Genomic DNA, 27,494 nt, shown 5'->3' with positions numbered 1-27,494 from the left:
AGGAAGACAAGAAGAGCCTGGACCAGGGAGATCCAGGGTTAACATGGCCAAGAGGGATCCTTGCAGCACAGATTCCCACTGGGAACTACCCAGCTGCAGCGGCCCAGAGCTCAGCAGAGACAAGTTTCAATCCTGGGCAGAATTTGAATCTGTTAGAAGTTTGGTGCTGCTGCAGCTATCAGTGTTCAAAGGTGTGTAGGTGTTGCTGTGTTCAGTTTTTGCCACAATAGCAGGGCAGACATTGCTTGGGGATTGCAAACACCTTGCCTGGCAGTGGCACTGATAAGGCTGTCACTCCTCTGTGAGACACGGAGGGTGTGATTTCAGGGAGGGTGTGACTTCAGGACATGGCTTGCGGTGCCTTCAGAGCTGGTTACTTGCTCACACCAATATTCCAGCAGCTCCGCCCTGCCTTGTCTCTCTCTCCAATCTGTAGCTAATTAACCCGAAACCCAAACCACATTCTTTCTGTGGATGAATCACGACGAGGCCATCGGCAATGACCAGCTTTATGCTAAACCTCCCTCTTTCATGTGGGTGAGACAAGGCTGATGGTTCCCATAAGTGCATCTGAGATTCATCTGTGAGCCAGATGCTCGAGGACAAACATGCACAAAGGATATTGGCTCCACAGTGTGCTCCGGCAGTGGGAATGTGCTGCTTGCTGCCTTTCCCTTTCCTCAGCCCTGTGACTCAAATCCGGTTTCATTTCTCATCCCAACAATGGGGCCAGCCCAAGGCTCAACAGGCAAGGGATGTGGGGCCTGTTCTGCATTGTTTGCTCCTGCTGTGCCCGTGGGATCTGGCAGAGGATAAAAGCCAAACCCTCCAGGAGCTGGCAGGGCTGGCACATGTGACACAGGGTCCCCAGTTCTGGGACTGTCACAGACACCAGAGGCTCAGACAGGGCAGGATCACTTTGTTATGGGGCTCCTTGACTTTGCACAAGGGCTGGAGGGCCAGGACCCAGGGAATGGCTTCCCAGTGCCAGAGGGCAGGGCTGGATGGGATCTTGGGCAGGAATTGTTCCCTGGGAGGGTGGGCAGGCCCTGGCCCAGGGTGCCCAGAGCAGCTGGGGCTGCCCCTGGATCCCTGGCAGTGCCCAAGGCCAGGCTGGACATTGGGGCTTGGAGCAGCCTGGGACAGTGGGAGGTGTCCCTGCCCATGGCAGAGGGTGGCACTGGATGGGCTTTAATGTCCCTTCCAACCCAAACCATTCCATGATTCCCTGTGCACAGGACCATGAAAACTCCTCGCTGACAGCAAATGTTGACGTGTCTCTCCCATGTCAGAGCAGCAGCTGATATCATTTCACTGTGTGGAGCACAGTGTCTTGCTAGACCTGAAGCCGTCCCAGATGACTGCACATGAAATGCAGATCTGCCAGGGAATTTCAGGTGTGCAATGTCCCTTTTCCCTTCTGGAACATTGGAAGTCATGAACAAAATCACAGTGGGTGTAGTTAAAACTGTTTTTCCTGGGCTGCCATGAATTACCATTGTAACAGTTCCTTGCTAGATGTGTGGTGGGTGTGCTGCAGATCATTTGAATGATCCATGTCCCATCTTAACCAGAAAGGGGAATTTCTCAGCTACTGCTGTGCTTGGAAGGAAGAAAGGCCATGTGCTCTCTTGGTGCTCTGGCAGCAGGAGCTGCTGAGCAGGAGGCACCTACGAACCCAAGCAACAATTCTCTTAAAATCAACCCTGACTGTCTTGTGGCCAGGAGGGAGGTTGATCAGTCTGATCCCAAACTTCTCTGGATGTGGTGGCTTGTAGGCTTTGTGGGAGAAGAGGAACATCCCACGGTACAGCCATGTCTCACTTGGATTGTCTTGCCTTTGAGCCTAGTGATGTCTTTGAGCCATGTGTGTTGCCTCTTCCAGATGTGATTGTGAGCTGGGGTCTGATTCCTGCAGCTGGAGGTGCAGACACGAAGTGGGGGTCTGGGCTAGGAGAGGCCTAGGTTTGAGCTACTCTGAGATTCTAAATCAATTATATTAATTCACGAGGATTTCTACCCCAGCAACCAAATTCACCTCTGAACCGAATTCACCTACGGCTCAGTTGGCCTGAACCTTCTGGCCCTGGCGCTGAAGCAGCGAGTGGATCCAGGCATGGAAATGTCAAACTGGGAAAACAGGTCTGCTGGGACGAGTCAGGCACGCACCAGGGAAGCGCTCTCTTCTCCCCAGAGTACTCCGGGAGCTGGGAGCTGGCTCCTGCCAGGAGGAGGTGGAGCTGGAGGGACAGCACGGGGCCCTCTGCCAGGTGAAGGAGGATGAACCGATGCAATGCAGCCCGGGCTGGCTTTGTTGCTGGCTTTGTTGCCGGCAGCAGGGAGCCACCGCGGAGCAGCCTAGCCCAGGTGTGCTTGGAGTGCCGGCTTTCCCTGAGAGGGGGTTGGCTTGAAAGAAGGGAACAATGCCCAGTCCCTGCAAAGGCTGCAGCAGCAGCAGAGCTGGGGCTCGCTCCCCAGCTGAGAACACACCGAGCCTGGCTCAGATAACACCCAGGCAGACGGATCCGTGCTGCTGGAAGCTGCTCCATCCCTGGAGTGGGAGGCGGATGTGGCGGGGAGCCAGCGTTTATTGCTTGGCAGCATAAACAAAACAGCTGCTGCTGCTCAAACGGCCCGGAATGAAACCTCCGCTCCTCTGACTCCCTGAGCACAGTCGGACTCTGTCCAGCCCTCAGGAGTACCTGGAGATGTAACAAAGGTGAAGCAGCTCCTGGCTGGGTAACAGGGTTGGAGACACTTCCAGACAGCTGCTGGTGCCAGCAGAGTCCTGTGCAGTGACTTTCCCCTGCTTGCGAGGCACAGCCAGGCTGGAAGCTGCTGGATGGTTGGATCCCATGATCTTAACAGCCTTTTCCCATCAAAACGAGTCTGTCTCCCTGCTGCTGCCTGTGGGCTCCAGGCAGGCTGTGGGCTCCTCTCCCTGCAGCCTGATGAGCTCCCGTTGGGCTCAGCCAGCGATGGAGAGGAGGCACAAAAAGGGTGTATGAAAAAAGGCCCAGCCTGGGGGTTGAAAATGGCAAAACCATCAGAAAAGGGGGTGGAAAGGAAGCTGGTGCATCTGCTCCAGCCCCCAGAAGCAGGGCAGCTCCCTTCCTTCCCATCCTGCCAGCTCTTGCCTGTGCAAGCAGCTCGGAAGAGTTGTGACATTGCTTTATTTAATTCTGAAGCAATGGATCACACCCAAACCATGCTTCTGTGGTGAGACAGTTGGTTGTACCTTTGGTGCCTGTTTCCTCTGACCATGCTGGTTCCTGTCTCACCTCTGCCCCATAACAGAGCTTTTCTTTCCCAGGCACTGCCTCCCCTCACCTGGAGCACGGCCTGGAGCACACAGCCCTTTGGGACAGAAGGGCCAGCACTTTATCCCATTTTTTTGGATAGTGAGGAAACCCAACTCCATGGAGAGTGACCAGGTAAGGGCAGAGAATACCTTAATCTTTAAAGTTTTGAAGAGATTTGTGTCTCCTTCAAAGCTAGAAGGCGGTGTGAGATCTGAGCTTTCCTCAGTCCCTAGTTACAAAGATACAGGAAGATCTGAGCCCTCGATTTGGACTCAAGCAGGGAATGCTCCTCACTGTCCTACTAAATACGGTCTCAAGAGTGGGCTGGGAAAACCTGCACCTTAAGCACACAGAGCAGGCAATGGACACAGTGGATTTTATTCAGATTTATTGAAGCAGCTCCAGGCTGAGTAATAAACACACAAAACTGCTGTATAAAAAAAGAAATAAATGTACAGAACCAGCCCGTGGGCAAAGTACTGTCACGTGTTCTGACAGTCCAGGCAACTGCTTGGGTGCTGCGAGTCCCAGCAGTGCAGTCCAGAGCCTGCAGCAGGTCAGGAGTGTCCTTCCTCCTTTCTAGTAAGTATCACTGAAACCAAAATAATCCCTCTGGTTCCTGCTCTGAGATCACACAAGTTAGGAGGAAACTTGGAAACCTTTTGCTGTCTCAAGGGACAGCACAAGCTGTCAGCCCAAGGAGGTCCCTCTGTGCCTGTCCCCTCCCTGGCCTGACCAAGGGGATGGATTTGCAGAAGCGATTCAAAGCCAAAACCGTGCTGCCTTGAGCCCTGCTGGTGCTGACGGATCCACGCTGGCACCCAGCTCACAGACTTGCCAGGAGGGAGGAGGTTCTCCTGCTGCCTGCGTGTTCCATCTGGATCCTCAGTCAAGGGAGGCACTGGCAAAATCAGGTGTGAAGCCTGTGGTGCAGAGCAGAGTATTGTGAGACCAGTGCCCAGCAACCCCAACCCCACTCCTCAGGCCTCAAATCCCAGAGAAATCAGCAATGCCTGCTGATTTCCCTCTACAGACAGGAATTTTCTAAAGGTATCCCTGGCTATTTTATTACAGTATATAATTTTATTTAGACAGTACAACTCTTGCAAGGAGAAAAGAAAAACCCTGCAGGGTCTGTGATTCACTGGCGTCGTTTCTGCCAAAAGCTTTTAGAAAGGTTTAATTCCAGTTGCAAATGTTGAAAGTCAATCTCTGTGTAGCAGCAAAGCAATGGCATGCAAGGGACACCAGGGAATAATTAGAAGCAGAGAAACCCTGTGTTTATACATAGACAAGGCTTGCCTTATAAATGCAATTACCCACCATTCTGGGACTAAATCCCAGCTATAATCTTGTTCTGGCACCAGCTCACAGCCCTGGCGTCCCACAAGACATTTGGGTGCCACTGGCAGATTAAGCGTGGCACCAGGAGGAGGAGGCTGTGCTAAAAGCAGCAACCAGAGCCGGTGGCACCCCGGGGTCTGTCCCAGCTCCTGCAGACAGCCTGCCTGCAAAAACATCGACTCCTCCAGCCTCCTGACCCAGGGACGACACCCAATCCCCACACACAGCATTCCCCAAAATCTTTGCACGGGCCAAGATGCCAGGTTAAGAGTCTTGTTATTTATACTAATCTTCTCCCTGCAGCATTTCAGCACCTACAGAGACCTTCTCTCTCCTGCAGGGCTTTAGATCCCAAACTACCAGCCTGGAAGTTCTGGAGCTGATGTTCTCTAGGACAACTCCAGTCCAGAGCCACGTGCATCTGCCCCTTGAGGTTTAACCTGATGCAAAGGAGCTCTGGGTTGACCCACAACTGTTTACCTTTCCAGATCCTCCACCACACTCAGGCTGACAGGTACTTCCAGGTGCTGACAAAGGCGGTGGGGATGAGGGAATAAGGCACCGTGGTGACACTGCTCCAGGTGTCGGATGAGGGGTCGTAGCAGTCCAGGGTCTTGCAGCGCTGAGCCCCACAGTAGCCCCCCACCACGTAGAGCCTGTTCCCCGAGGTAACAGCGCGGCAGCTGATGCGCTTGGCGGTGACATCCCCAAACTTGGACCACTGGAAGGTGTCACTGTGGAAGCGGTAAGCGGAGCTGGCGGAGAACTCCGTGTCCCCACCAATGACGATGACGTGGCTGCCCACCACGGCGGCAGCCGTGTAGCGCCAGGGCTGGGGGCAGCTGGCGGGCACCGTCCAGCGGTTCTGGCAGGGATCGAAGCACTGCACCTTGGGCAGCTTGTTCTGGTTGGCGCTGGTGCCCCCGAAAACAAACAGCTTCATCTTGGCTCCCACCACAGCAGCGTTGCTCACGCCTTCCCGGAGAGGAGCCACCAGGGACCACTTGTCCAGCTGAGGGTCATAGTGCTCCACTTGCTTGAGGGACACGGAGGGAGAGGCCGGGAAGGCTCCGCTCATGGCCGTGTGACCGCCCACCACGTACAGGCAGTGGTCCAGCTCGGCAGAGCCGTGGCCAAACCGTGCCACCAGCATGGGAGCAGCTTTGGCCCACTCGTCGTGGAGGGTGTCGTACACCCAGACGTCCCTGGAAGCGCCGTTCTCGGAGCCCTTGCCGCCGGTGATGTAGACCTTGCAGCCGATGGCGCAGGCACTGCACTCCTTGCGGGGGCTGGGGATGTCGGCACGAGGGATGATCTCGCTGGTTTTGTGGTCCAGCATGTAAATCTTGTCGCACATGAAGGTCTGGCCCCCGAGCAGCAGCAGGGCCTGACTGACCTTGCGGGGCCGGGCACAGCACCCCGTCACCAGGCCGTCGTTCTGCAGGATCTTCATTTTGCATCGGACGGCGTCGGCCACGATCTCCTCCCCCAGCTTGTGGCTGGTCACCAGCTTCTCACAGGCCACCTGCTTCCGCAGGTAGGACTCGGGCAGCAGGGCCAGGCGGACAGAGCGCAGCAGCTCAGGTAGGACTTCGTGGCGTCGGGGCAAATCATAGCGGATCCAGCCTATAACAGCTTCATAGACCAGCGTCTCATCCTCCACCTCTAGCTCCTCGCTCTCCACCAGCTCCAGCAGCTTGTCTTTGGGCAGTCGGAGGAAATCTTCAGTCTTGCAGAGCGAGGTGAAGTTGGCCAAGGCCATCCTCCAGGACAGCTCCAGCAGCCGCTCGCAGCAGTGGGCATCGGACAGCAGCAGCATGTTCAGGCAATTCCCAGGGTAGAGATTCTTCTCCAGAAAGTCAGCCGAAGCATCCCGGATATCCTGGAACTGCAGCATGTCCCCGGCCTCCAGCAGGGACTCTGCATTCTCCTCGTTGATCAGCACCCGGGCTGAGTAGGCATAGTCCAGCAGCAGCTCCAGCACCTCGGGGTGCAGGGAGTCGTGGAAGTTGACCTCGGCATCTCTGCTCTCCTTCAGGCCCCCGCTGAACATGGCGTTGAAGTAGCGGCTGCAGGCGGCCAGGACGGCTCGGTGGCAGGGGAAGCTCTGGTTCCCCGCCCGCAGCACCACGTCGGTGAAGAGGTTCTGCTGGCGGAGCAGGTTCAGCTGGGTGAGGAGGCTGTCGGCGTGGCCCGGTTTGTGGAAGAGGTGGATGTTCATGGAGCCGGAGCTCGAGCGGGATTTCCGGTTCTCGTGGCTGCTCACGGACATAGTGCTGAGGCCGCTCTGCGAGGCAAAACCGGCGAGTCAGCACGGGCAGCGCGGTCCCGGGCCCGGCACGGCCAGGGTGCAGCGCCGGGACGGCGGCCGCGGAGAGGAGCCGGTAACGGGAGCGCGGTGAGGGCGTCCCGCGTTCTGGGGCACGGACCAGAACGGAGCACCGGGAGCTCCCGGACCGAGCTCCGGTGCAGCGCACGGCTCCGCCGGGCCTCACGTAGTACCGGGGAGGGGGCGATGCGCTCTCCCGGTGATGCCCGCTCCCAGCCCGCCCCGCGGTCCCGCACCCAGCTCAGGGGTCGCGCACGCGGTCCCGCACCCAGCCCGTGGTCCCCTACTCGGCTCCGCTGTCCCGCACCCAGCTCAGAGGTCCCGCATCCGGCTCCGCGGTTTCCCACCTGGCTCAGAGGTCCCGCATCCAGACCCGCGGTGTCCCACCCGGCTCCGCTGCCCCGCGCCTGGCTCAGCTATTCTACACCCGGTTCCGCGGTCCCACACCTGGTCCCGCGGTCCCACACCTGGTCCCGCACCTGCCCCCACGGTCCCGCACTTGGCACAGTTGTCCCACACCTGCCCCCGCGGTCCCGCAGCTGCCCCCGTTATCCCGTACCCGGTCCCGTACTCGGTGTCGCACCCGGTCCCGCACCCGGCTCCGCACGGGCCCCGCTCCGCTCCGGCTCTGCCGCCGCCCCGCCGCCGCCGCGTGGCCGCCCCGTGCCGGCCCCGCCCCCTCCCTCCCCGCAGCCAATCAGCGGCCGCGGCGCCCGGCGCTCGCTCTTTGTGAATGGGAGGCGGGGCCAGCCGTGCGCATGCGCCGCCCATTGACCCGGCCCTGCCCGGGGGCAGCGTGGCCGTGCCCCCTCCCCACGTGTGCGGGTGTCCCCCGGTGTCCCCCGGTGTCCCCCGGTCCGGACATGGCAGCACGGCCCGGACCGCGGCCAGCCCCGCTATGGGGCCGGGCCGGCGGATCTGAGGTTCCCGAGCGCGGCGGAGCTTTGCGGACGGAGTCACCCCGCCATAAAGGGCCATAAACGGGGCAGCCGGGCTGGGATCAGCAGCGCCTGCCCGCGGCCTTTGGATCCCGGTCTGCTGACACAGGCAGGTCGCGACCGAACAAACCAGCCCTGCTCAGCAGATGTTTTCCTGCATGCAGCCCACCTCAGAAATTTGGAGCCCAGCCCATCATCTGCACCACCAACACCGGAGCAGGGTGCTTTCCTTGCCAAGGAAAGGAACTATCACCCTCTCTCAGGAGCAAGAGATGAGTTGGGCTGATGGCCACATCAGAAAAGACAAGAAAAACACCAAGTTTTGGGAGGATTGGGTCTGCCTGCACAAGGTCTTGTGCTAAAATCGAGCGAGTGCTGCCCTGGAGAGGCAGCAGCAGTGGTTAAACACTGTGTGTCAGCAGGGATCAAAACCACCTCAAGAAAAAATAGATTCCAGAAATTCTGAATGACCCAATTTTGATTTATCTCTGCACGTTCCAGCTTTACCAGCTGCAGTTTAAGGTCACTTGTTGAGGAACTGAAGCAAATGCACTTACAGCAGTTTACAGCTTTACATTAAAATTAATGCATGGGTAAGAGGTTTATTCACCTGGCATCAGAGGTTGTGTAGGGTTTTTTGGTTTGTTTTTGTAAAATTGGTAGAGCTACGCCTTGTCCTGTGCTGAGCAGCACAGTGAGAATTGAAAGAATGATTTACTGGGGTTAAGAATACAAAATAAATCTGGTTTATTATTAAAAAACACTAAACTGCAGCTGTCCCTAAGCAGAAGGACCTGGGTGCTCCCCCTGTTCAAGCACAGGACTGAGAAACGTAGAGAAAAAACAAGAGTCTCCTCCAGGTAAGCCCTGAGTTGTACCAAAACCTGTCAATCTGGCAGCAAATTCCCAGCACAGCCAGGAAGGCATCCTCAGGGACACTCTGCAGGGTGAAGGTCCAGATAAACACCAACGACAGGGCAAAGGATAAGGAGTACCCAGACCTCATTCTGCTCTTTGAACACAGCCAGGACACAGCTCCCCGTGTCCAGGCCAAAACCAACAAAAACCAAGGTCAAACCTCCTGGAAACGCAGCATGTGCCGTGCTAGGGGGCAGGGACACGCAGACTAAGCAGAACTGTTTTCAAAGGATGCATTTCCATGGCAGTCAGGCAGGGGCTGGGAATTATTTCAGCAGGAGGAAGGCTGGTGACACATGTGGAGCTGCAGCTCACACAGCACTAATGCTTTGGAGCTTTCCAGAACCAAAGATAAAGAACTTCTCCCTGTTATCAGAAGGAATGATCACTCAAGGGCACCTTTGAAGCATTTCTGTCGTTTATTATTGGCAACGCCCAGAACTGTAACTGCAAACCCCATCTCGGCATTGGTTTGATTGCTCCTTTGAAAGGTGGTTAATAAATTTCCTGCCCTTTTTTTTTTTTTTAAATAATAAAAAAAGGTCCGTTGGCAGCTGCCAAAGCCTGGTGGAAGAGCTCCACCCGGTGGCATTCCACAAAGGCACAGCTGGAGCCTCAGCTCTGTGGGAATTCTCGACTTCCAACATTTCTCCTTAAATGAGCAAGGCAGGCCAGGAAGGTTCACGCTGCTTCCAGTTGCAATTTCCTGCCCCTCTCGCCTCTAAGGAAACGTAACTGTCACAAACAACACCACTGCTCGCTCCTGTCTGAGCTCTGGGCATCAGCTCTGAGCCCAAACCCCAGAATACCTGGGGAACTCCCAGGATAGGGGTCCCATCCCTGGCTTAGATGCAGCACCAAGCGCCGAGCCCGGAGTGTGAACTCGCAGGATTCATCCCTTACCCGTTCTGTGAGACAGAACTGTGGCCATTGTGCTCTTGTAAGTGACAGAAAACACTGGGAGGTTGCATTTCTCTTTTGGGACACATGGAAGCAGCTCTTTTCCCCTCAGTTTTACCCATTGTAGGAGATTCTTGATTTTCAGAGGATTCACCTGAATTATTTCTCTGATGAAGAGTGATAAAAATTGTCAACTACAAACAATCCCCTCTGCAACAGGCATCTTGATTCCAGTCCCGATTATGGGATATCTGGAATGACAATCATCGACCCAGGAAAGTTAAAATACACCCTGCCTCACTAAAGGCACTTCTACCATGTGATAACTGGGCTCCTGAAGCTCAGTTATGGCTTAAGCAGCTTCAGAATTTGCTCCTCTTGATGCCTGGTAGATTCCAATCAGGGAGGAGATGGTCCCCAGGAGCCCTACTAACCATGGAGGGAACCTTCCTGCCCAGAGGAATCCTGGAGGCAGCCAGTGGATTGCGTTGGAGAGATCTGCTGTGTCCATGAGGATGCTCAGAACTTCAGCCTTCACCTGGGCTCTCAGCTTCTGCTGGCTCTGAGGTGAAGAAGTGCTGCTGGAAGAAAAGGTGATATTAGTGACAGCCCAGAATGTCCTAATAACTGTGATGGCTACAAGTGAGAACTGACAGATGTGGGTGGATTACAGGAGAGGGACTTTGGACAAGGGCTGGAGGGACAGGACCCAGGGAATGGCTTCCCAGTGCCAGAGGGCAGGGCTGGATGGGATCTTGGGAAGGAATTGTTCCCTGGGAGGGTGGGCAGGCCCTGGCACAGGGTGCCCAGAGCAGCTGGGGCTGCCCCTGGATCCCTGGCAGTGCCCAAGGCCAGGCTGGACATTGGGGCTTGGAGCAGCCTGGGATAGTGGGAGGTGTCCCTGCCCATGGCAGAGGGTGGCACTGGGTTGGCTTTAATGTCTCTTCCAACCCAAACCATTCTGGGATTGCATGACTAGCTGCACAGCCACGGAGGGAAATCCTACCACTTGTGCTGGTTCAGTTTTCTTCTTAACTGGAACAAGATTCTCAGGGACCTGAAAAGAACAGAATTATTTCTCCTACAGCACCAAACAGGAGGGTTTTTTTCCTCATGCACTAACTGCCTCAATGAAGAAGAGCACCTCCTACAGCTTTGGTGCCAGGGCACTGGGGTCATGCCCGCCCCTCCCGTGCCCATCCCGGCCGTACCGCAGGATGCCCAGGAGCAGGGCACAGCCCCACAGCGCCGTGCTCCGCGTCCACCACTTCTGGGAGCCGGCGCGGACGATGCCGACATCCGCCGCCCACGCCAGGTGCTCGCAGGGGTAGTAGAGCTGGTTGGCCACGTTGCAGAGCACCGAGAGCCCCCGCACCAGTGCGTCCTCGCCCTGCGGGGAGCCGCACATGGGGCACGCCCGCGGCGGGGCCGGGGGGGGCTGGCGGGGACCCCCGGCCCCCCGCTCACCTCGGGGCCCAGCCCGTAGCTGCAGCTGTGCCGGAGCATGGCCAGGTCGTCGAAGAGGCGCAGGGCGGTGCGGCAGGAGCTGAGCTGGGCAGAGGCGGCCAGGAGCCCCCCGGGCAGCCCCGCGGGCCCGGGCAGCGCTCCCCCCGCCAGCTGGCAGCCGTAGGACAGCGCCCGGACCTGCGGGGGCACGGCCCGGTCAGCGCCCGGCCCGGTCAGCGCCTGGCCCGGCCGCCCCGGAACCACCGGGTGCAGAGGCCGGGGAAGGTGATGCTGGAACCAGGGCTGATTACCTCTTTTTCTCTCTTTCTCCTCTCTTTTTCTCCCTCTTTTCTTCTTTCTTTCTCTTTTCCTTTCCCTAATTCGCCTCTCCCTCTTCACCTTCTTTTCCCTTTACCCAAACTCCATTGCCCTGTGCTCAAGGGCACTCCCATACCCATTTCCATCCCAAGCGCGAATAATTTACCGATAAAACTCTGTTTGTGGACCCTCTACCTTTGTCCTTCCTTTCCACCAACGAACACTCACGAATCTCTCAGGTGCTTCTTTCCCCTTTAGGGTGGGTCGCCACAACAGAGTCGGGCCTCGTCGTTCACTGCCCGGGACCGGAGGGCTCAGACCCTCCCTCCTGTCACTCACCACCCAGTGCGGGTGGGTTCAGACCCTCCACTCACCGCCCGGTACCGGAGGGCTCAGACCCCTCACTCACCGCCCGATCGCGGCCCCGGTGCGTCTCCAGAGCGCCCACGAGCCCCCGGAGCGCGCCCGCCGCCATGGCAACACTTCCGGGTGTGGCGTCAGGTGCGGGCGCGGGGCACGCCGGGAAGGAGGCGGACCCGTCGCCATGGCAACGCGGCCTGGCTGCCCCGCGGCCCGGCCGGGCCCTGCAGGGGATGGTGCCCGCCCGGGGATAAGTCCCGCTGTCCGGGCCCCTCACGGCCTCCGCATCCCTCCACCGAGTCCCCCGTCAGCCCTTTTCTCACCCCCGGTTTCCCCGTTCTCAGGGGTTCTAGGCCGGCCCCGCCACTGGGGTGGTGCTGGGCCCGGCCGGGGGTGATTCAAAGAAATTTCAGAAACCCAACTTCAAGGGGCCCTTGTGGACAGCGGTCCCCATTGTCTGTCCTCTGTCCACTTGCACACAGATCACCGCGTCCCCGTTGTCACCTGGGAGACAGGGAGATCTTCCCTGTCCCACCTTTAGAGACCTCCCAGCCCCCAGCTGAGTGAGGGAAGGGGAACATTCTGTGTGGAGACAGAGGGAAATCGGGCTCTCTCCATCCTCCTACACCTTCCCGTATCCAGCACCTGGATCCCACCCGCTTCCTCCCGGGCTCCAGTGGGTCCAGTGGCTTGGCACAGCACAGAGTTGCACTCACACTGCTGTTAATTAAAGCTGTTAGAACTACTTGGATATTTTGCTTTCTCTTTTTATAGCTGAGTATCACAGAATCCCAGAATATCCTGAGCTGGAAGGGACCCTCAGGGATCATCAGTGCAGCCCCTGGCCCTGCACAGACACCCCAACAACCCCAGCCTGGGCATCCCTGAGAGCGCTGTCCAAACGCTCCTGCAGCTCTGGCAGCCTCGGGGCCGGGCCCGTTCCCTGGGGAGCCCGGGCAGTGCCCAGCACCCCCGGGGGGAAGAACCTTTTGAGTAAATCAAGCTTTTGAGTAAATCATCCTTTGTAAATCAATCTGATTTCATAAAACAGGTTCATAGCACTAAGCAGAGCCTCTCCCAGCCAAGCTTTTGCTGTGCAGCCTCACTCTGGGAGCTGGACTGGAGATCCTTGTGGGTCCCTTCCCACTGGGGACATTCAGTGATTCTGATTGTTCTACACTTGCTGTATCCTCAGATGCTGCAGTTATCCCACCTGATGCACCACATCCGTGTTCCACAGTCTTGTGAGTCACCTCACTGCAATCTGCTGTCAATCCCTTTGGCATTCCATTACGTAAAATGAATAAAATGAATGATTTCTGGGACATGAACCAGTGTCTCGATCTTTCTCCATCGCTACGTTTGTTTTTAGAAGTTGTTTTTCATTTATTTTTGGGAGGAAGGAGAGGATTTTGATCAAAAGCTGTGCTTGTGCAACCTCAGGAAGGGATGTGGTTAGAGCTGGTCATGGAAGGCATTAAGAAAATCCTCCTCTGACGCTGCCTCCTGTTTCTCCAGAAGTTAAGAGAGGTCCCTTCATGCCATGGATCTGTGTTCAAGCTATTTGATTTCCTAAATGTGGAATAGATCACAGCTGAATTGGTCTTTTGCTTGGCCCTAAACTTCTGGAGCAGCTCCATAACTACCACATGGAGTGATATTCCCGTAACTGCCATGTGAATTTCTTAATTTGCCTCCTCACCCTGAGAGCTGTTTTCTGTTTGGGCGAAGGTTTTGAGCAAAGTGCTGACGGCAGAGCCGGCCTTTTCCTGTCTTCAGGGGAAATGTACACAGATACCTGTGACTGCAGAGCTTTTCTGGTACTGCCTCCTAATTTACTGCCTCGAATTTAATTTTTATTTTGATTTCCATCTGTCAGCAGATGAAAGTTCTGTCACAACCACGCAAGCCATGCTGGTGCCACACAGGCAGCAGAGTGACTCCCTAAAGATGTGCTATCCGTAATAGGCTTGGATTAACCACAGGGGAAGTGGGTTTATACCCAGCAAAGCTCCAGTCTCCCCTTAACTCCCCTGGGAGTGTGCTCCTGAGCCACTTGAGATGGGCCAGTGAGCACCAAACCCTGTCTGCTCCAGCCTAAGGTGGGAGCAGAGTCGTAGATGAGAAATATCTTGAAGGGAGAGGAAGGACAGGCAACCAAATCCCTAAGCAAGGGAAGGTCGGAGGGAGGTTGAAGGTGATTGAAGTCCCCCACAGAGGCTCAGAGGAGGAATATTGTCATGGCTAGAGGTGTCCAGCCGTGGTAAACACCTCTGCACCCCCAGCAGAGAGGGCTGAGCATCTGCCAGAGACAGAAGCTGCTGCAGCTGCCCAAGGTGGGGTGACCCTTCAGGTAACAACACGGCTCAGATGTTGGGGCTGCCAGTTCAGTGCATGCCCCTTTCTAAGCCCCATCCCAGTGAGCTGAAAGCCATTTTGTCTTCTCAGATGAAATGCTCACACTGGGGGCTGCCCAGGAGGGCGCAGAACCTCTGCCGGACTGAGCAGAGAGGCGAGTTCACGTCCAAGCCCAGAAGCCCAGCTGAAATCCTAAAGGCAAACTCCCAAGTGGGCCATGTCCCCATGGAGACTCTGGAAGGGTCCTGTCCCCAGAGGAAGGTGATGTCCTCCCTTCTCCAGCAACTGCTGACGCACTCTGAGCTGCCTACACGGCGTGGGATCTCGGAGCCGTCCTTGTGCTCTGCTCTTGGCCCGTCTGTGTGTTGTCACAGGGAACATCTATTTCTCAGATTGAATGAGGACACAAGGAGGTGTTGTGACAGCAAGAATAAACACTAGGAGATTAGCCCAAAGGCGTGGGTGACACATCCCTCAGGATTGCAGGACCCATGGAGCGCCTCTGGGCAGGCACTGGGGTGGAACAAAGCAGGTGGGGTAGGGGGAAGCACAGAGGAAGGCCAGGAGATCAAACAGAGTGAGAGGCAGCATCAGGGCTGTGTGGGGGATGGAATATTCCCTTATTATCTGTTTGGATTTTGGTGTCAAGGCCTGCAACCAAAGGTCAGCAAACAGTAGGACAGCGAGGCAGCTCTGCCCAGCTTGTGATGAGTGGGCTGTTTTCCTAGAGGTGAGCCATGTGTTTTTGTTGAGTTGGTCACTCACGTGGGTTTCCTGACTGCTGAGCTTGCACTAACTCTGTTTGGGATCTAGGTGTGTTCCAGAGGGATCAGTGGGGGCTGGTCAGCCCCCTCCCTTGGGGTTTGAGTGAGCAGGGTGGCACAGCTGCCACTTCAGAAGCTCTTCTCAGCCTTTTCATGCAGATGGGTTTGATTCCTGGGAGCCAGCCCTGAAGCCTTTGAGCACGGGGCCAGTGAAGTTTCACAACAGCTCCAGTCTGTGTGTGAGCAGTGCCCGGGCCCACGAGCCTCGTGCTTTCCTTTATGGATTTGACTCTGTATTTCTCAGGAATGGGATGGTCTCTGCTCCACACGTGCTTCAAAGAAGCCGTGCACTCACATCTTCCAAGTGCACACAGCCACTCACATCAGTCCCTCATGCCAGCACGTTGTTAAACACCTCCAGTCAAACACCTCAATTGCATCATTTGGTGGAGTATCAGGGACTTGCATCTGCTCCAGGTCTGCCCCATTACTTTGATGTGACCCTGAGGTGGCACTGCCACCTGTGCTGCTGCAAGAACAGCCACACCACAGGGATAAGTGGTGGAATCACCCTCGGAGGCACCAGCTGGCTGGGAGAGCTGTTGCCGGGACTCACTGTGATTATTCACTTTCTTTTTCATGTGGATTTTGGTGCAACTTCCGACAGGGAAAACAAAACTGGCTTTGGAGTGAGTATCTCTGCTTTCTGAACTCTTCTCCCACCCCTTCCAGCAGTGCCCCAGGAATGCCTGAACCAGGAAGGCTGAACAGGCTTTCTTTGATTCCCCCGCTGTGTGAAATCTGCCAGCGCGGTTGGTGGTGTGTGACACCCCTCCCTGCCAGCGGAGCCACGTCCCGGTGTCACGTCGCCAGTGTCTGTGACTCAGAGATAAGATGAAGTCACGTTTTTTCTCGGTTGGTTTAAAAACACGTCCCTCGTCACCGCAGCCCCGTCCCGGGCATGTCGTCAGCCTCACGCACGAGGTCAACGCTAAAGCATCGCTGCAAAACAGGGGCTCAGTCCAACCCCTGGGAAGGCCTGCAGGGTGGGGCCAGCTAAGAGCCAGGATAAATCCAGGGATTTTGGTGTAGCCTTTGCTCTTCCTCCTTTCTCCGGCAAGCTCCAGGCAGGCACCAGCCTCCTGGAGCAGCGGGGTCAGTGTGGGCAGCAGCCATGCAGCCCCTGGGGCGGGTGCGGAGGTTGGTGGTGAGGCTGGAGGATGGCCAGGCCCACGGCAGCGGGGAGCTGCTGCACGGGCGGGTGCAGCTGGAGCTGCGCGGGGCACTGCGGGTGCGGGCACTGGAGGTGTGTGCCCGGGGCTTGGCCACCGTGCACTGGCTGGAGAGCCGCAGCATCGGCCTCAACGTCGTCTACCGGGACTACACAGCCTGCCAGACCTTCCTGTACCGCCGCTGCCAGCTCATCCCTGGTAAGGCCGCACCATGGGGCGCGTCTGTGTGCCAGGGCGTGGGGTTGGGACCCCCTTGGATGGGTCTGTGTGCCAGGGCGTGGGGTTGGGACCCCCTTGGATAGGTCTGTGTGCCAGGGTGTGGGGTTGGGACCCCCTTGGATAGGTCTGTGTGCCAGGGTGTGGGGGTGGGACCCCCTTGGATAGGTCTGTGTGCCAGGGTGTGGGGGTGGGACCCCCTTGGATAGGTCTGTGTGCCAGGGTGTGGGGTTGGAACCTTCTTGGATGGGTCTGTGTGCCAGGGTGTGGGGTTGGGACCCCCTCAGGCTGCAGGCATCCCCTCTGAGGAGCCTCTGACCTGGTGGGTGTTGCTGACCCACGCAGGGCTGTTTGCCCCTCTTCTCACCTTGGCCGAGGGTTTCTCTCTCTGCTGCTGGTTTCCAGGAGGCTGCTGGCACACCCGGGGCTGGGGAGCACCAGAGATTTGTGGCTTTTGTTGTGTTTGCACAGGGACGAGCAAACACGGGTGTCTGTCAGCAAGTGTGGAAAGAGCTCTTAGTGCTTCAGTCAATGTTTGTTTTCAGGTCCCTGATGCTGGGACTGCGTGCCCAGTTGGCACGTTGCTTAGATCTGCTGCAAGAGGACAAGCCACTTGCATGCCACAAGCCATTCTTTGTGTGCTTGGAATGAAATGATCCAGAGCCAAGGGATATGGGATGTCTCAACTGTCCATCCGCTCATTAACTCTGGTTTTTCTTAGGAACATGCATGTCTTTCATCCTCCCCTCCAATAACAGTGTCACAGCCATTCCCCTGTTGCTTTTCCTCCCCCTTTCCCTGTTTCTGATGGCCTTGTTACTATCTAGCCCTGGAGATGGCTGTAGGACTTATGCTGAGGGCATTTAATTGTGTCAATGGCCAGGTGCAACCCAGAGAGTGGTGCCAGACCAATCTGGCAAACGTAGAGGTTGCAGGAATAAACTGGAGGGATGGAAAGAGGACCTGAGTTGCCTTCCTGGAGGTGTTCCTGTCTCTGGACTGCACTGGGGGGTCATTTTCTCTATTTCTGGATGACTGTACCCTGCCATCTGCTCCAAACACCTGCACTGCTCTGGAGTTCCTGTCTTTTGGCAGCAGCTCTTCCGTGCTGTGCCTAAGGATGTCCCCTTGGCAGCTGCACCTCTACAAAGTGTCCAAATTACAATTAAGCCCTTGCCCTGGAGTGAAGCAGCGCAGGTCCTGAGCACTTGGTTGTGCAGTACTTGGTCTGTGTCCCATTAGCCCTGAGGTGACAGGGTGAGTTTTATCCCCCGTTATCCCCGCAGGGAATGTCTGTAGGGAAGGCACAAGCTGCTGCCAGCATGTTTGGATTCTGCTGCTGGGATTGTGTGCGATTGGAGCCCCTGGAGGCATCTGGGGAAGGGCACTTGGCCAAGGGCTGCAGGAACTGCACGAGCTGCTCGGCCTCTCTGGCACCCTGCACACCTGTAGCTCGGAGCTGATGGTTCCTGGCCCTCACTTACTGCGCAGGGAGTGCTGAGCTGGGCTGCCTGGGGGGCAGAGAGCCTCACCAGAACAGGGGGGATGGGATTTTATTGTCTCTGTCCGTACACAGATTCCTTTTCTGCCTTGTGAGTGGGACACGTGTGATCACCAGGGCGTTTTAAGGCAGTGAACGGCAGAAATAACTTCCTTTGGATCCCGCTGTCCCCTGTTCTGTCCCCAACAGCAGCGTGAGGGCCTTCCTGATGTCAGCTGGTGAGAAACGTGCCACCATCCGACAGTCCCTGTGACTGCTCCTTTCTTGTTGCTTCTCCATGAGATCAGCTGTGTCTGCGTGGTGTTTAAAAAATGCAGGTTTTGTCATGGTAACAAGGCAGTGCAGAGGAGGGAAGCCGGGCACAGATAAGCGCCCTCCCTTCTGCTCTCCCCTCAGCTGAGTTTATCTGCAGTTTCCTGGCAGGGTGGTGAGTGCTGGCACTGGGGTGCTGCGCTGAAAGACAAGAAAAAAGTGTGCAAAAAGGATGTTCAGGCAGGGCCTTGAAACGTGTGTTGTGTAATCATCTGAGAAGAGGGAGCAGGAGGAGAGGAAAAGACAGGGGGTTCATGGGCAAAGGCAGCACAAGGAGAGCCCTGGACTCTTCTGCGTGAGGTGACGGGAGGGTGCCCTAGGAAACATAAATAATTGATGTGCAGCGATGTTTTTTGTCCAAGGATCCTGCAGCACTTCCCAAAGGTGTAAGTTCCTGCCTTGGTGAAGAGGCAAACATCCAGAAGCCATTTTATTTTCATGGAGACATCCAGGAGAGTTATAGTATCAGAGCTCTCCTTCCATTGCAGGGTGGCCCTCAGTCAGCCCCTTAATCCTTGTCCATACACAACAGTCCCAAATCCAGCAGGGATGGAGCTGGTTCCTCAGTCTGGGAGCACGAGCTTGTGCCAGGCTCTGTGTTGTCCCATCTCATCCCCATACTGGGCTGCTGCTTTACCTATTTACCTACTGCATTCCCTTCTCTCTGGCGTTCCAGGGCCCCTCGTGTGACTCCAGGGTCGGTGGGGAGAAGCCACCAGGTCCCAGCAGCGGGTCAGGGAAGGAGCAGCCTCCCCATGAGCCGGACAGGGTGTCAGCTCCTGCTGGGAGCAGTTCCAGCCTGGCCAGACTCTAGATGGGGCTGAAGAGTTGGAGATCGTGCCCTGTGTGCTATGCTCGGCCTGGCCAGGGCTTTCCTTGGGCACCCAGGACCATTCCTGAATGGAAAACCCTTGGCTGTGCTCCCACAGCCCCTGCACCTGGAGATCCCAGGAGAGAGGAGAGACCCTCTCTGGGCGCTGGGGTCCCAGAGGGGTCGGAGAGGGGCTGCCCTCCCTCCACACTTGGAGGCAGCGAGGGACAGCCGAGGGCATCGCGTGCGCTGCCACGGGAGGGAGGCTCGAAGGGAGCCGCATCCCGTGGGCGAGGGCTGAGTCACGGCCCAGGGGTGTGTGCGAGAGGCGGGAGGAGGAGGAGAAGGATGCCAAGCAAAGAGGGGGGCCCAGCCAAGGCTCCAGCCCCTCTCACGAGCCTCCCCACCTCTAATGTCACTGCAGGGACACCAGGCGCCTTCCCAGAGCCAGTGTCACCAGTTAACTCGTGCTGTGACGTGCCTTCCTTCCTCCTTTCCCTCTCCCTCTGTAGTGTTTGCTATGATTCATGTTTGCCCGTTGCAGCAAATGGCGGTGCACATAAAACAAACCACAGTCCCCTTCCCCTGGGGAGGGAGACAGACAATTCCAGTCCAGCCTTGGAAACAATTAAAGCAGTGCCAGGCTTCAGCCCAGCTCATTTTTTAAGTGGCTGCCATCAACCGAGTTCAGCACAGCAGGTCCTGCCCGGCATGGCTGGGAGCAACTCAAAAATCCCCAAAACTTCAGCGGCCAAATGCTGAGTAACATTTTTAATGCCTGTTCTGTCTTATCCCCCGCCCGTGCCGGGGGTGCAGGGCTCTGGTGCTCTGCAAACGTGACAACCATCACTAAAGTGGAAGTTTCTAAGGCTGCATTAACCCTTGGGGAGGGCACAGATTCCTTTCTCCTCCCTTTTACAACATCTCGGGGCACTGCTAACGGTGATGTCCACCCTGGGAATCAGCAGTTCCCAGTTTCCACGCTTTCACCCCAGCTGAGCACCGGCAATCATGGATGCTGCCGACGGAGCGAGCCCCTGTGCTATTCCTGGCCATGCAGGTGAAATTTATCACTGGGTTTTGGACATCGATCCCAGCAGGAACTGGCGGAAAACTGGCGCTCGCCTGGTTAACAGGCACAGGGAAGAGGATTGCTCACCCTGTCGTTGCACAAGCTGAACTCCAGCCAGTTCTTGATTTCTTAGAACTAAGTGAAGTGATGTCCCAGACATCACCGCATTGCCAATTGGCCGGGCCGTGCTGTGTCAGGAGCCCAGATCCAGTTGTGGCCTGTTCCGAGCCCTGGGAATGGCTCTTGGGAAAGGAAGGATGTGGATCAATGTGTGGCGTGGCCCCTGGCTCTGGCCTGCGGGCACTGGAATGAGAGAGGCCGCAACTCCAAGTGAGGAATCCCCCCTGGCCACAGCCAATGGCCGTGACCCTGGGAATGGGGATTCTGGACAAAGATGGGGTGGGGTGTCAGGATTGGAGCTGCAGGGGGAGCTTGAGGGGCAAGGATGGGGATTTTGGGGGGCAAGGATAGGGATTTTGGGGGGCAAGGATAAAGCTGGAGAGCAGGCTTGAAGGGCAAGGATGGGAGGTGGAGGGAGTTCTGGGAGACAAGGGTGGAGCTGGAGGGGAAATTTGGGGGTCAAGGATGGAAGTTAGAGGAGGGCTTGGGGGTCAAGGATGGGGATTTTGGGAGGCAAGGTTAGGAGCTGGAGGGGGAGTTTGAGGGGCAAGGATGGGAGCTGGAAGGGGATTTTTGAGGGGCAAGGAATGGGAGCTGGAAGGGGATTTTTGAGGGGCAAGAATAGGAGCAGGAAGGGAGTTCTGGGGGGCAAGGATGGAGCCGGAGGGGAAATTTGGGGGGCGAGGATGGAGCTGGAAGGGAAATTTGTGGGGCAAGGACAGAAGCTAGAGAAGGCTTGGGGGTCAAGGACGAGAGCTGCAGGGAGTCTTGGGGGGCACTGAGCCACCCGGCAGCAGACAGGGGGTCACCACCCGAGCACTGGCAGCGCTCAGCCCCGTGCCCAGCACACGTTCCCGCGGCGATGTCCCGGTGCGGCACCGGGAAGGCTCTGAGGAGTCCCACTGGGGCTGAACGCGGCACCCCACACTCCAACCCCCCCGGGGTCCGTGCGGAGGGGCCGATCTGCACATGCTCCCTGCCTTGTTTTGCAGGGCCCGGCGGGGCCGCCCCGTCCCGGCCCGTCCCGCCCCGCCGGGGCCGCCCCCGGCCGCGCCGGGCGCTTAAAGCGGGGTCGAGCCGCGCCGGGCCGGGTTGAGCCGCATCGCGCCGGTTGGGGCTGAGCCGCGCCATGATTTTCGACCGTCTCAAACGCTTCTCGATCGTGCTGGAGGGTGCGGAGCGGGATGGCCCGGCCGCTTTCAGCCCCGGGCAGGCGGTGTCGGGCCGCGTGGTGCTGGAGCTGGCGGCGGCGGCGCGGCTCGGGGCGCTGCGGCTGCGGGCGATGGGCGCTGCCCGCGTCCACTGGACCGAGTCCCGCAGCGCCGGCTCCAGCACCGCCTACACGCAGAGCTACAGCGACCAGGTGGAGTTTCTGAGCCACCGCGACACGCTGATGGCACCCCCAGGTACGGCATCCCCGGCCCAAGGGGCACCGCCTGGGTGCGGCACCCCGCGGTCGGCGGCGACAGCGGGAGCGTGGGGGCACCGGGGGGCTGAAACAACGGGGGTGTGGGGCAGCCTGGACACCCCGCCTGTTGGGTGCTCCAGACACCCCAGCCGGCTGAAATCTGGGTGCCTGAGGCAACGGCCGATGCTGGATGCGTGGCACCCCGAAACTGCAGAAATCTGAGTGCCAGGGACAGCTTGGCTGCTGAGTGCATGACACGACAACAAGCTGAAATCTGGGTGCCTGGGGTGACTTAGGGTCTGAGCGCTCTGGGGACGGGCTGTGTAGGTCCCTGCAGACACCTCACGTTCTGGGTGCACCCCGAAATCTTGGGGTGCCCAGCTGGACTCTGCTGCTGTGCGGGGCACCTCGGTTAGGGATGGCTTCCCGCAAGACTCCCCCTTTTCTCAGAGCTATTTGTGGTAGGGAAGCAGTGCTGGAAAACTGGAGGTTCCGGAGCTTGTTTTGAGCAGGAGGAAGGGACTGGCCTAAATGATCCCCAGAGGTCCCTGCCAACCCTGGGGTGCAAAATCTCGAGGGGCACGGGGGCTTGGCTGGCCACTCTCCCTCCAGCTGGGCATCTTGGGCTCTCGCACCAAAGCTGTGGAGCAGAGCCCACCTGGGGAAGCTGCCCGGCTCTCCAAGGAGGTGCCCCTGGGTCGTGTGCGTGTCTGCAGACACATGGAATGCAGACAGTGCCCAGCTCCTGTGTCACAGCTGCTGCAGCTCAGCCCTGGCAGAAACATTGCTGTGCCCTCGTGCTGCTCCTTGCTGGGTGCTGCACATCTCTGTGACTCTCGTGGGGAGGCTGCAGGAGGGAGCTAATCCTCCTCAATCTGTTTTGCCCACAGACAATGGTGAAGCCACCGTCCTGCAGGCAGGAAGGCATGAGTTCCCTTTCACCTTCCAGCTCCCCGAGTAAGTTGGCATTTTTGGGGGGAAGAGGACATAATGAAAATGGGGTTTTTTTTAGCAAAACCCTTCTAAAATTGTTTGTTGCTCATGCCTAGGACCCTGGCCACCTCCTTCGAGGGGAAGCACGGCAGTGTGCGCTACTGGGTGAAGGCCAAGCTGCACAGACCCTGGTCGACAGTGAAGAAAGCAAAGAAGGAGTTCACTGTGATTGAACCCATCGACATAAACACCCCTGCACTGCTGGTGAGCTCCTCCTGCTCCACCCCGGGGCTCTGACATCCAAAACTTACCCAGGAAGCCCATGGGGAAGGTGTCTGCCTCCCCTTCAGGATTACAATGCAGGCCTGGTTTCCAGAAGGAATATTTTCCCCCATGTAACTTGTGCCCTCCAGCATTACCTGGGCTGGGCAGAGGTCAGCTGTGCCTCTTTTTTTTGGAAACTTTAATGCATTGCAACAGCTTCTTGCATCAGATACCTGAGAAGTTGCTGATGCTCCCCGGCAGGTTCTTGGTGCCAGGGAGGCGATTGCTTTGAGTTTCATCCTTAGTTACTAAACAGCTTAAATATTTCCCTTTCTCCAGGCTCCCCAGGCAGGTGCTAAGGAGAAACTTGCTCGTGCCTGGTACTGCAGCCGTGGCCAGGTCTCTGTGACTGCCAAGATTGACCGAAAAGGCTACACCCCAGGTGAGACCAGGTGCTGGGGCCCTTGAACCTCGGTGGGCCCTGGGGTAGAGCCCAGAGGAGGGGGTTTGGGTGACTGTGAGCTGGCATGAAATCAGAGAGCTTTAGTGTGTGCACCTGATATGGGCAGCATCCTTGGGACGCTCCTCCTGGATGAACCCGTGTGCCTGCCCTGTCAGACAGCGTGGCCAGCCCTCGGTGGGCCTGTGCAGCAATCCCTCGAGGCAGGACTGGGCTCTGCCTCCCCTCCTCCAACATGTGTGTCTGTTCTGGCAGGTGAGGTCATCCCCATCTTTGCTGAGATCGACAATTGCACGAGCCGTGCCGTGGTGCCCAAGGCAGCCATAATCCAGACCCAGACCTTCATCGCCCGCGGCACCAAGAAGCAGAAGAAGTCAGTGGTGACCAGCATCACTGGGGACCCCATTCCGGCTGGGAAGCGGGAGGTGTGGCACGGGCGGGCGCTGAAGATCCCGCCCGTGGGGCCGTCCATCCTCCAGTGCCGCATCATCCAGGTGGAATACTCCCTGAAGGTGAGTGAGCTCTGCAGGAATTTCCTCCTGCCCAGCTCAGACTGGGAAAACACCACCAGCTGAGCTTCCCTGCTGCTCTCTGTTTCTGCAGGTTTGTGTGGATATTCCTGGGACATCCAAGCTGCTCCTTGAACTGCCTCTTGTCATCGGGACCATCCCGCTGCATCCCTTTGGGAGCCGCACCTCCAGTGTCAGCAGCCAGTACAGCGTCAACCTGGACTGGCTCAGCACCATCCCTGAGCAGCTGGAGGGTGAGCATCTCCTTCTCCCTGGGATAAACCCCCTGCTCAGGACGTTCAAAGTTCTCGACTGGGCCAGTTTTGCTTTGTTTTAATTTAATTTTTTGGTTGTGGTGCTGAATCTCCTGGGTTCCTTCCTAAGGGAACTGGGAGGGTTTGGGAAATAATGGGTTTGAAGCCCTTTTATGTGTGTGTCCCCCATTTATAGAGAGTGTTTCCTATTCCCTGATGGTTCTGCTTTCTCTTCAGCCCCCCCTGAGTACTCAGCAGTCGTGTCCAGCCCAGAGGCCGAGCAGAGCCTGGCTCCTCCGTGCCGCAGCGAGCTTGGGGACATCCTGGAGGGTCCCTTCTTCGCCTACATCCAGGAATTCCGCTTCCGACCACCTCCGCTGTATTCAGAGGTGATTAATCCCTCTGGGCTGGGAGGCTGGTGGAGATAGTTGGGGTCTGCCACTGTGGAGGTTTTTGACTCTCAACTTGGCTGTGCAGGTGGATCCAAACCCCGCGTCGGACAGCATCCGCCCACGCTGCATGACCTGCTGAGAGAAGCACATCGGCTGCGTGTGACAGAGTGACAATCCCTTGGGATGGCAGCTTGCACCCTCACAGCACTTTGGTCTGGAAACGGGGATGTGAGACCCCGACTCGGCTCATCGCCCTCGGCCACTCCTGTCGTGATTGTCCCACGGGCCCAGAGCCAGCGCGGTGCCGTGGCCCCGGGCAGGGTAGGAGAACACAAGGGGCTGGTGGTGTGGAGCAGCTCTGTGTGTGGCTGGGCAGGACACAGAGGGTTCATAACTGACCTGGGATTTTGGGATTAGAACAGGGAATACAAGCCGAGATTGCTCTCCCCTTGCCTGCAGTGCCGCGCTCTGAAAATTTCTGTCAGCTCCTGGTGTGGAAAATGGGAGTTTGAAGGCGTTTCTCAGGATTACTGGAGAATGTTTGGACGGTGCTCAGGGTTGGGCCCCAGGGCAATGCAGGTGCAGCCCTTTGCCTGTGGCTCACCAGGACTGTAGGGTCCCCAAGGCAGTGAAAGGTCCTTTTCTGGCTGGATGAAGCAGAGGCCTCAGCCACTGCTGATAATCTTTGCCACGAGCCTGTGGGTGCCTGTGGGGGGAATGGTTTGAGCCACTTAACCAAACTCTGAAGGCCTCCAAGGACTGAGACAAGGACTTGGGGAATGAATTTATGGTCTGTGGCAGTGTTTTGGTGCCATTTATCAAGAACAGGAAAGCTGGTTCCTGAGTGTCAGCAGCGACCCTGCACAACCAGCAAACCAGCCCCCAAACTGGTACCAGCACAGAGGGTTGGAGCTGTGGCTGGTGGCCAAGGAAGAGAGAGGGAAGCCCAGTCCAAGGCTGGTGGCAGCCACAGGTGCTGATGGGAGATGTGGAGTTGGGATGAATCCTTCAGGGCTGGGAGTCCTTGATGCTGCGCCCATGGAGGGCTCGGGGGCCCTGGTGGGGTGAGGACACAGCAGCAACCTGTGCTCACTGGGGTGGGAGCCAGTGTGGGAATGGTGAGCTGGACGTTGTGAGGAGCCAAAGAGTGTGCCAGGGGCTGACCCCGCTCACTGCAGGGGGACCTGAGCAGAGTTTGGGTGCTGAGGACCTTTGCATTCCCTCACTGAGAATCCCTGGCCGTGCACAACCAAAGCCAGCGTACCTTGGGCTCTGTGCTGGGGTTGCTCAGATGAGTCTTTTCTATCTGTGAACACTTTTGTAATGACCACTCTTTGTCTCTACTCTTTTTGTACAACTTTTTGGCGGGGAATTTTTTGTCTGAAATAAATTCTTTAAACCAAACTGTTGCCTGGATAGTTTTCTGTTCCTCTTCCTGCTTCCCCTTGTCTGGAGCCATACTCTGGCTGCTGGGATGTGGGAGTGTTCCCTGCCTTCTGTTCACTGCCCTGCAGGTACCCAGCTCCACCCTGGGCCCAGTCCTGCACTGGGATTAACTGGGTCACTCGGCCAGCACTGCTCCCCAGCAGGATTGTCCCTTGAGCCTCCAGCTCCTCCACATCCGTGCACTTCTGGCACTTTTCCCCTTACCTGGCACGCAGGGCTGCAAGCAAACCTGTTGTATTTTTCCACACTTGCTTCCCATTTGTGTCCAGGCTCTGGGAGGACAGACACATTCTCCTCCATCCTGGAAGCCTGGCAGGGACCCAGCAGGTCCAGCTGGGAGCTGGGACACTCCTGAGCTGGCTCAGCCAGTCCCAAGGAGGGTTGGGGTCAGCCCCATGCTGTGCTGGCTGGGAACTGCTGCTGTGTGGGAAGAGCAGGAGAGGCTCCTTCACCTGCTTCCTGGGGCTGGAATTTGGTTTTTCACAGCATTTCTGTGCTCCACATCTCTGTTGGGTGCGGTAAATCTTGGTGCATGCGAGGCAGGGCTTGAATCAGGGCTTTAATTTTCTCTTCCACAGACTCTGCTGCTTAAAAATATTGTCACTGGAATGTGATTCCCCCCCCTTATTTATTTTTTTTGTTTGCTGAGCTGCTCAGTCCCACAGCTGCATCAGAGCACATGCTCCTGCCCTGGGCCATGGGAGAGAACTTGCCCCTGTGTTTGCCTGCGAGAACCTGGTGCTCCTGCAACCTTTATTCAAATCTGGTTTTTATTTGGCATCCCCGGTGCTCTGATTAATTTTTCCTGGGGGAGGATTAACCGGCCTCACAGGGAATTTGTTTGGGGGGATCGTGTCTGGATCTGCCGCTGGCAGCAGCAGCGGAGGCCGGTGCTGCGTGGCCCCTTGGAGATTTTTTGGTGACATCAAAGGGGACAGGAAGCACAGCGCTGCACCCCTGTGACCAGGCTGATCCTAGCCAGCTCCAGCCTGGCACAAGGGAGCTATTCTGTGCTGAGCAGCAGGGATGGCCGGGGGCTGCTGGTCAGCCCCGGATCATCTGCCCCGGCTGCACAAGGGGGTGTTTACTCCCCGGGCCGGAGCGGGAGGTGAATGCCCGGCACCCCGTGTCTTTCTGGGAAACCACGTCACCCAGCGACGGGGACAGGCCATGCCGGGCCGGGGAACCCAACGCCGGTGGGCAGCGCTCCCGGTGCGCCTGAGGGAGCGATCTCTCCAGCAGGGACTCTTGTAGACACCTCCAGGTTTTTCTTGTACAGTCGGGCAGTAGCGCAGAGAGGTGGGGAGGGCGGGGGGGGGGGGCATGGCCAGGCTGGGGCTCCTGCCAGGAAAGGGCTGCACTCCTGAATCCTGGAGGGGCTAAAAATACCTCGTCTGGACATTTGGAGCCGGGGCACGGTGCAGACCCTTGCAGGCAGTGCTTTCACAACTGCTGGCAGCGCTGCCGGTGCTCCCTCCAACCTTCCGTTGTTTATCTGCCCCGGCTCCAAAGTCCTGATTGAACAGCCCGGGCTGTTTCCCCGGGCACGGGGGGTTTGGGGCTCCCTGGGGGTCCGCTGAGCCGGAA

The 27,494-nt window shown here is 57.4% G+C and overlaps 3 protein-coding genes across 9 annotated transcripts; 1 reads left to right on the top strand and 2 right to left on the bottom strand.

The window, feature by feature from the left end:
* Positions 1–3,673: 3,673 nt before the first annotated feature.
* Positions 3,674–7,618, bottom strand: LOC125317888 (ectoderm-neural cortex protein 1-like). Of its 3 annotated transcripts, none has more exons than XM_048288052.1 (3): positions 7,535–7,618; positions 5,130–6,933; positions 3,674–4,227 (listed from the first exon to the last, which is right to left on the bottom strand). In XM_048288052.1, exon 2 carries the CDS (start codon positions 6,916–6,918, stop codon positions 5,149–5,151), a length of 1,770 nt encoding a protein of 589 aa, XP_048144009.1. In that variant the 5' UTR covers positions 6,919–6,933; positions 7,535–7,618; the 3' UTR covers positions 3,674–4,227; positions 5,130–5,148. The 3 variants fall into 3 exon arrangements, with proteins under 3 accessions (XP_048144009.1, XP_048144010.1, XP_048144011.1); XM_048288053.1 differs by having other exon boundaries at positions 5,130–6,937; positions 7,527–7,614; XM_048288054.1 differs by having other exon boundaries at positions 7,547–7,596.
* A 1,613-nt stretch (positions 7,619–9,231) lies between these two features.
* Positions 9,232–11,995, bottom strand: PEX11G (peroxisomal biogenesis factor 11 gamma). Of its 4 annotated transcripts, none has more exons than XM_048288048.1 (5): positions 11,662–11,995; positions 11,199–11,375; positions 10,943–11,121; positions 10,738–10,788; positions 9,232–10,312 (listed from the first exon to the last, which is right to left on the bottom strand). In XM_048288048.1, the coding sequence occupies exons 2-5, from the start codon at positions 11,235–11,237 to the stop codon at positions 10,084–10,086; spliced, it is 498 nt and encodes a 165-aa protein (XP_048144005.1). In that variant the 5' UTR covers positions 11,238–11,375; positions 11,662–11,995; the 3' UTR covers positions 9,232–10,083. The 4 variants fall into 4 exon arrangements, with proteins under 4 accessions (XP_048144005.1, XP_048144006.1, XP_048144002.1 ...); XM_048288049.1 differs by having other exon boundaries at positions 11,835–11,995; XM_048288045.1 differs by having other exon boundaries at positions 11,905–11,994.
* A 3,943-nt stretch (positions 11,996–15,938) lies between these two features.
* Positions 15,939–25,865, top strand: ARRDC2 (arrestin domain containing 2). 2 transcript variants are annotated; one of them, XM_048287939.1, is made up of 8 exons: positions 15,939–16,407; positions 22,540–22,606; positions 22,699–22,846; positions 23,186–23,288; positions 23,562–23,818; positions 23,910–24,069; positions 24,307–24,458; positions 24,547–25,865. In XM_048287939.1, exons 1-8 carry the CDS (start codon positions 16,152–16,154, stop codon positions 24,598–24,600), a joined length of 1,197 nt encoding a protein of 398 aa, XP_048143896.1. In that variant the 5' UTR covers positions 15,939–16,151; the 3' UTR covers positions 24,601–25,865. The 2 variants fall into 2 exon arrangements, with proteins under 2 accessions (XP_048143896.1, XP_048143895.1); XM_048287938.1 differs by lacking the exon at positions 15,939–16,407 and adding an exon at positions 21,275–21,647.
* The last annotated feature ends 1,629 nt before the right edge of the window (positions 25,866–27,494 follow it).

Source organism: Corvus hawaiiensis, chromosome 28 (genome assembly GCF_020740725.1).
Source record: "Corvus hawaiiensis isolate bCorHaw1 chromosome 28, bCorHaw1.pri.cur, whole genome shotgun sequence".
Classification (NCBI taxonomy): Eukaryota; Metazoa; Chordata; class Aves; order Passeriformes; family Corvidae; genus Corvus; species Corvus hawaiiensis.
The sequence above is the reverse complement of the archived record's forward strand: the minus strand, read 5'-3'. Positions and strand labels throughout refer to the sequence as shown.

Excerpts from the sequence above, each read along its gene's own strand:
- LOC125317888 (XM_048288052.1), bottom strand. The coding sequence starts at position 6,918 with ATGTCCGTGAGCAGCCACGAGAACCGGAAATCCCGCTCGAGCTCCGGC.
- PEX11G (XM_048288045.1), bottom strand. The coding sequence starts at position 11,970 with ATGGCGGCGGGCGCGCTCCGGGGGCTCGTGGGCGCTCTGGAGACGCAC. Across the intron at positions 11,122-11,198 it reads GCTACGGGCTGGGCCCCGAG|GGCGAGGACGCACTGGTGCG; the intron begins GTGAGCGGGGGG and ends GGCTCCCCGCAG. Across the intron at positions 10,789-10,942 it reads CTGCTCCTGGGCATCCTGCG|GTCCCTGAGAATCTTGTTCC; the intron begins GTACGGCCGGGA and ends TGTTCTTTTCAG.
- ARRDC2 (XM_048287938.1), top strand. The coding sequence starts at position 21,371 with ATGATTTTCGACCGTCTCAAACGCTTCTCGATCGTGCTGGAGGGTGCG. Across the intron at positions 21,648-22,539 it reads CACGCTGATGGCACCCCCAG|ACAATGGTGAAGCCACCGTC; the intron begins GTACGGCATCCC and ends TTTTGCCCACAG. Across the intron at positions 24,459-24,546 it reads CACCTCCGCTGTATTCAGAG|GTGGATCCAAACCCCGCGTC; the intron begins GTGATTAATCCC and ends TTGGCTGTGCAG.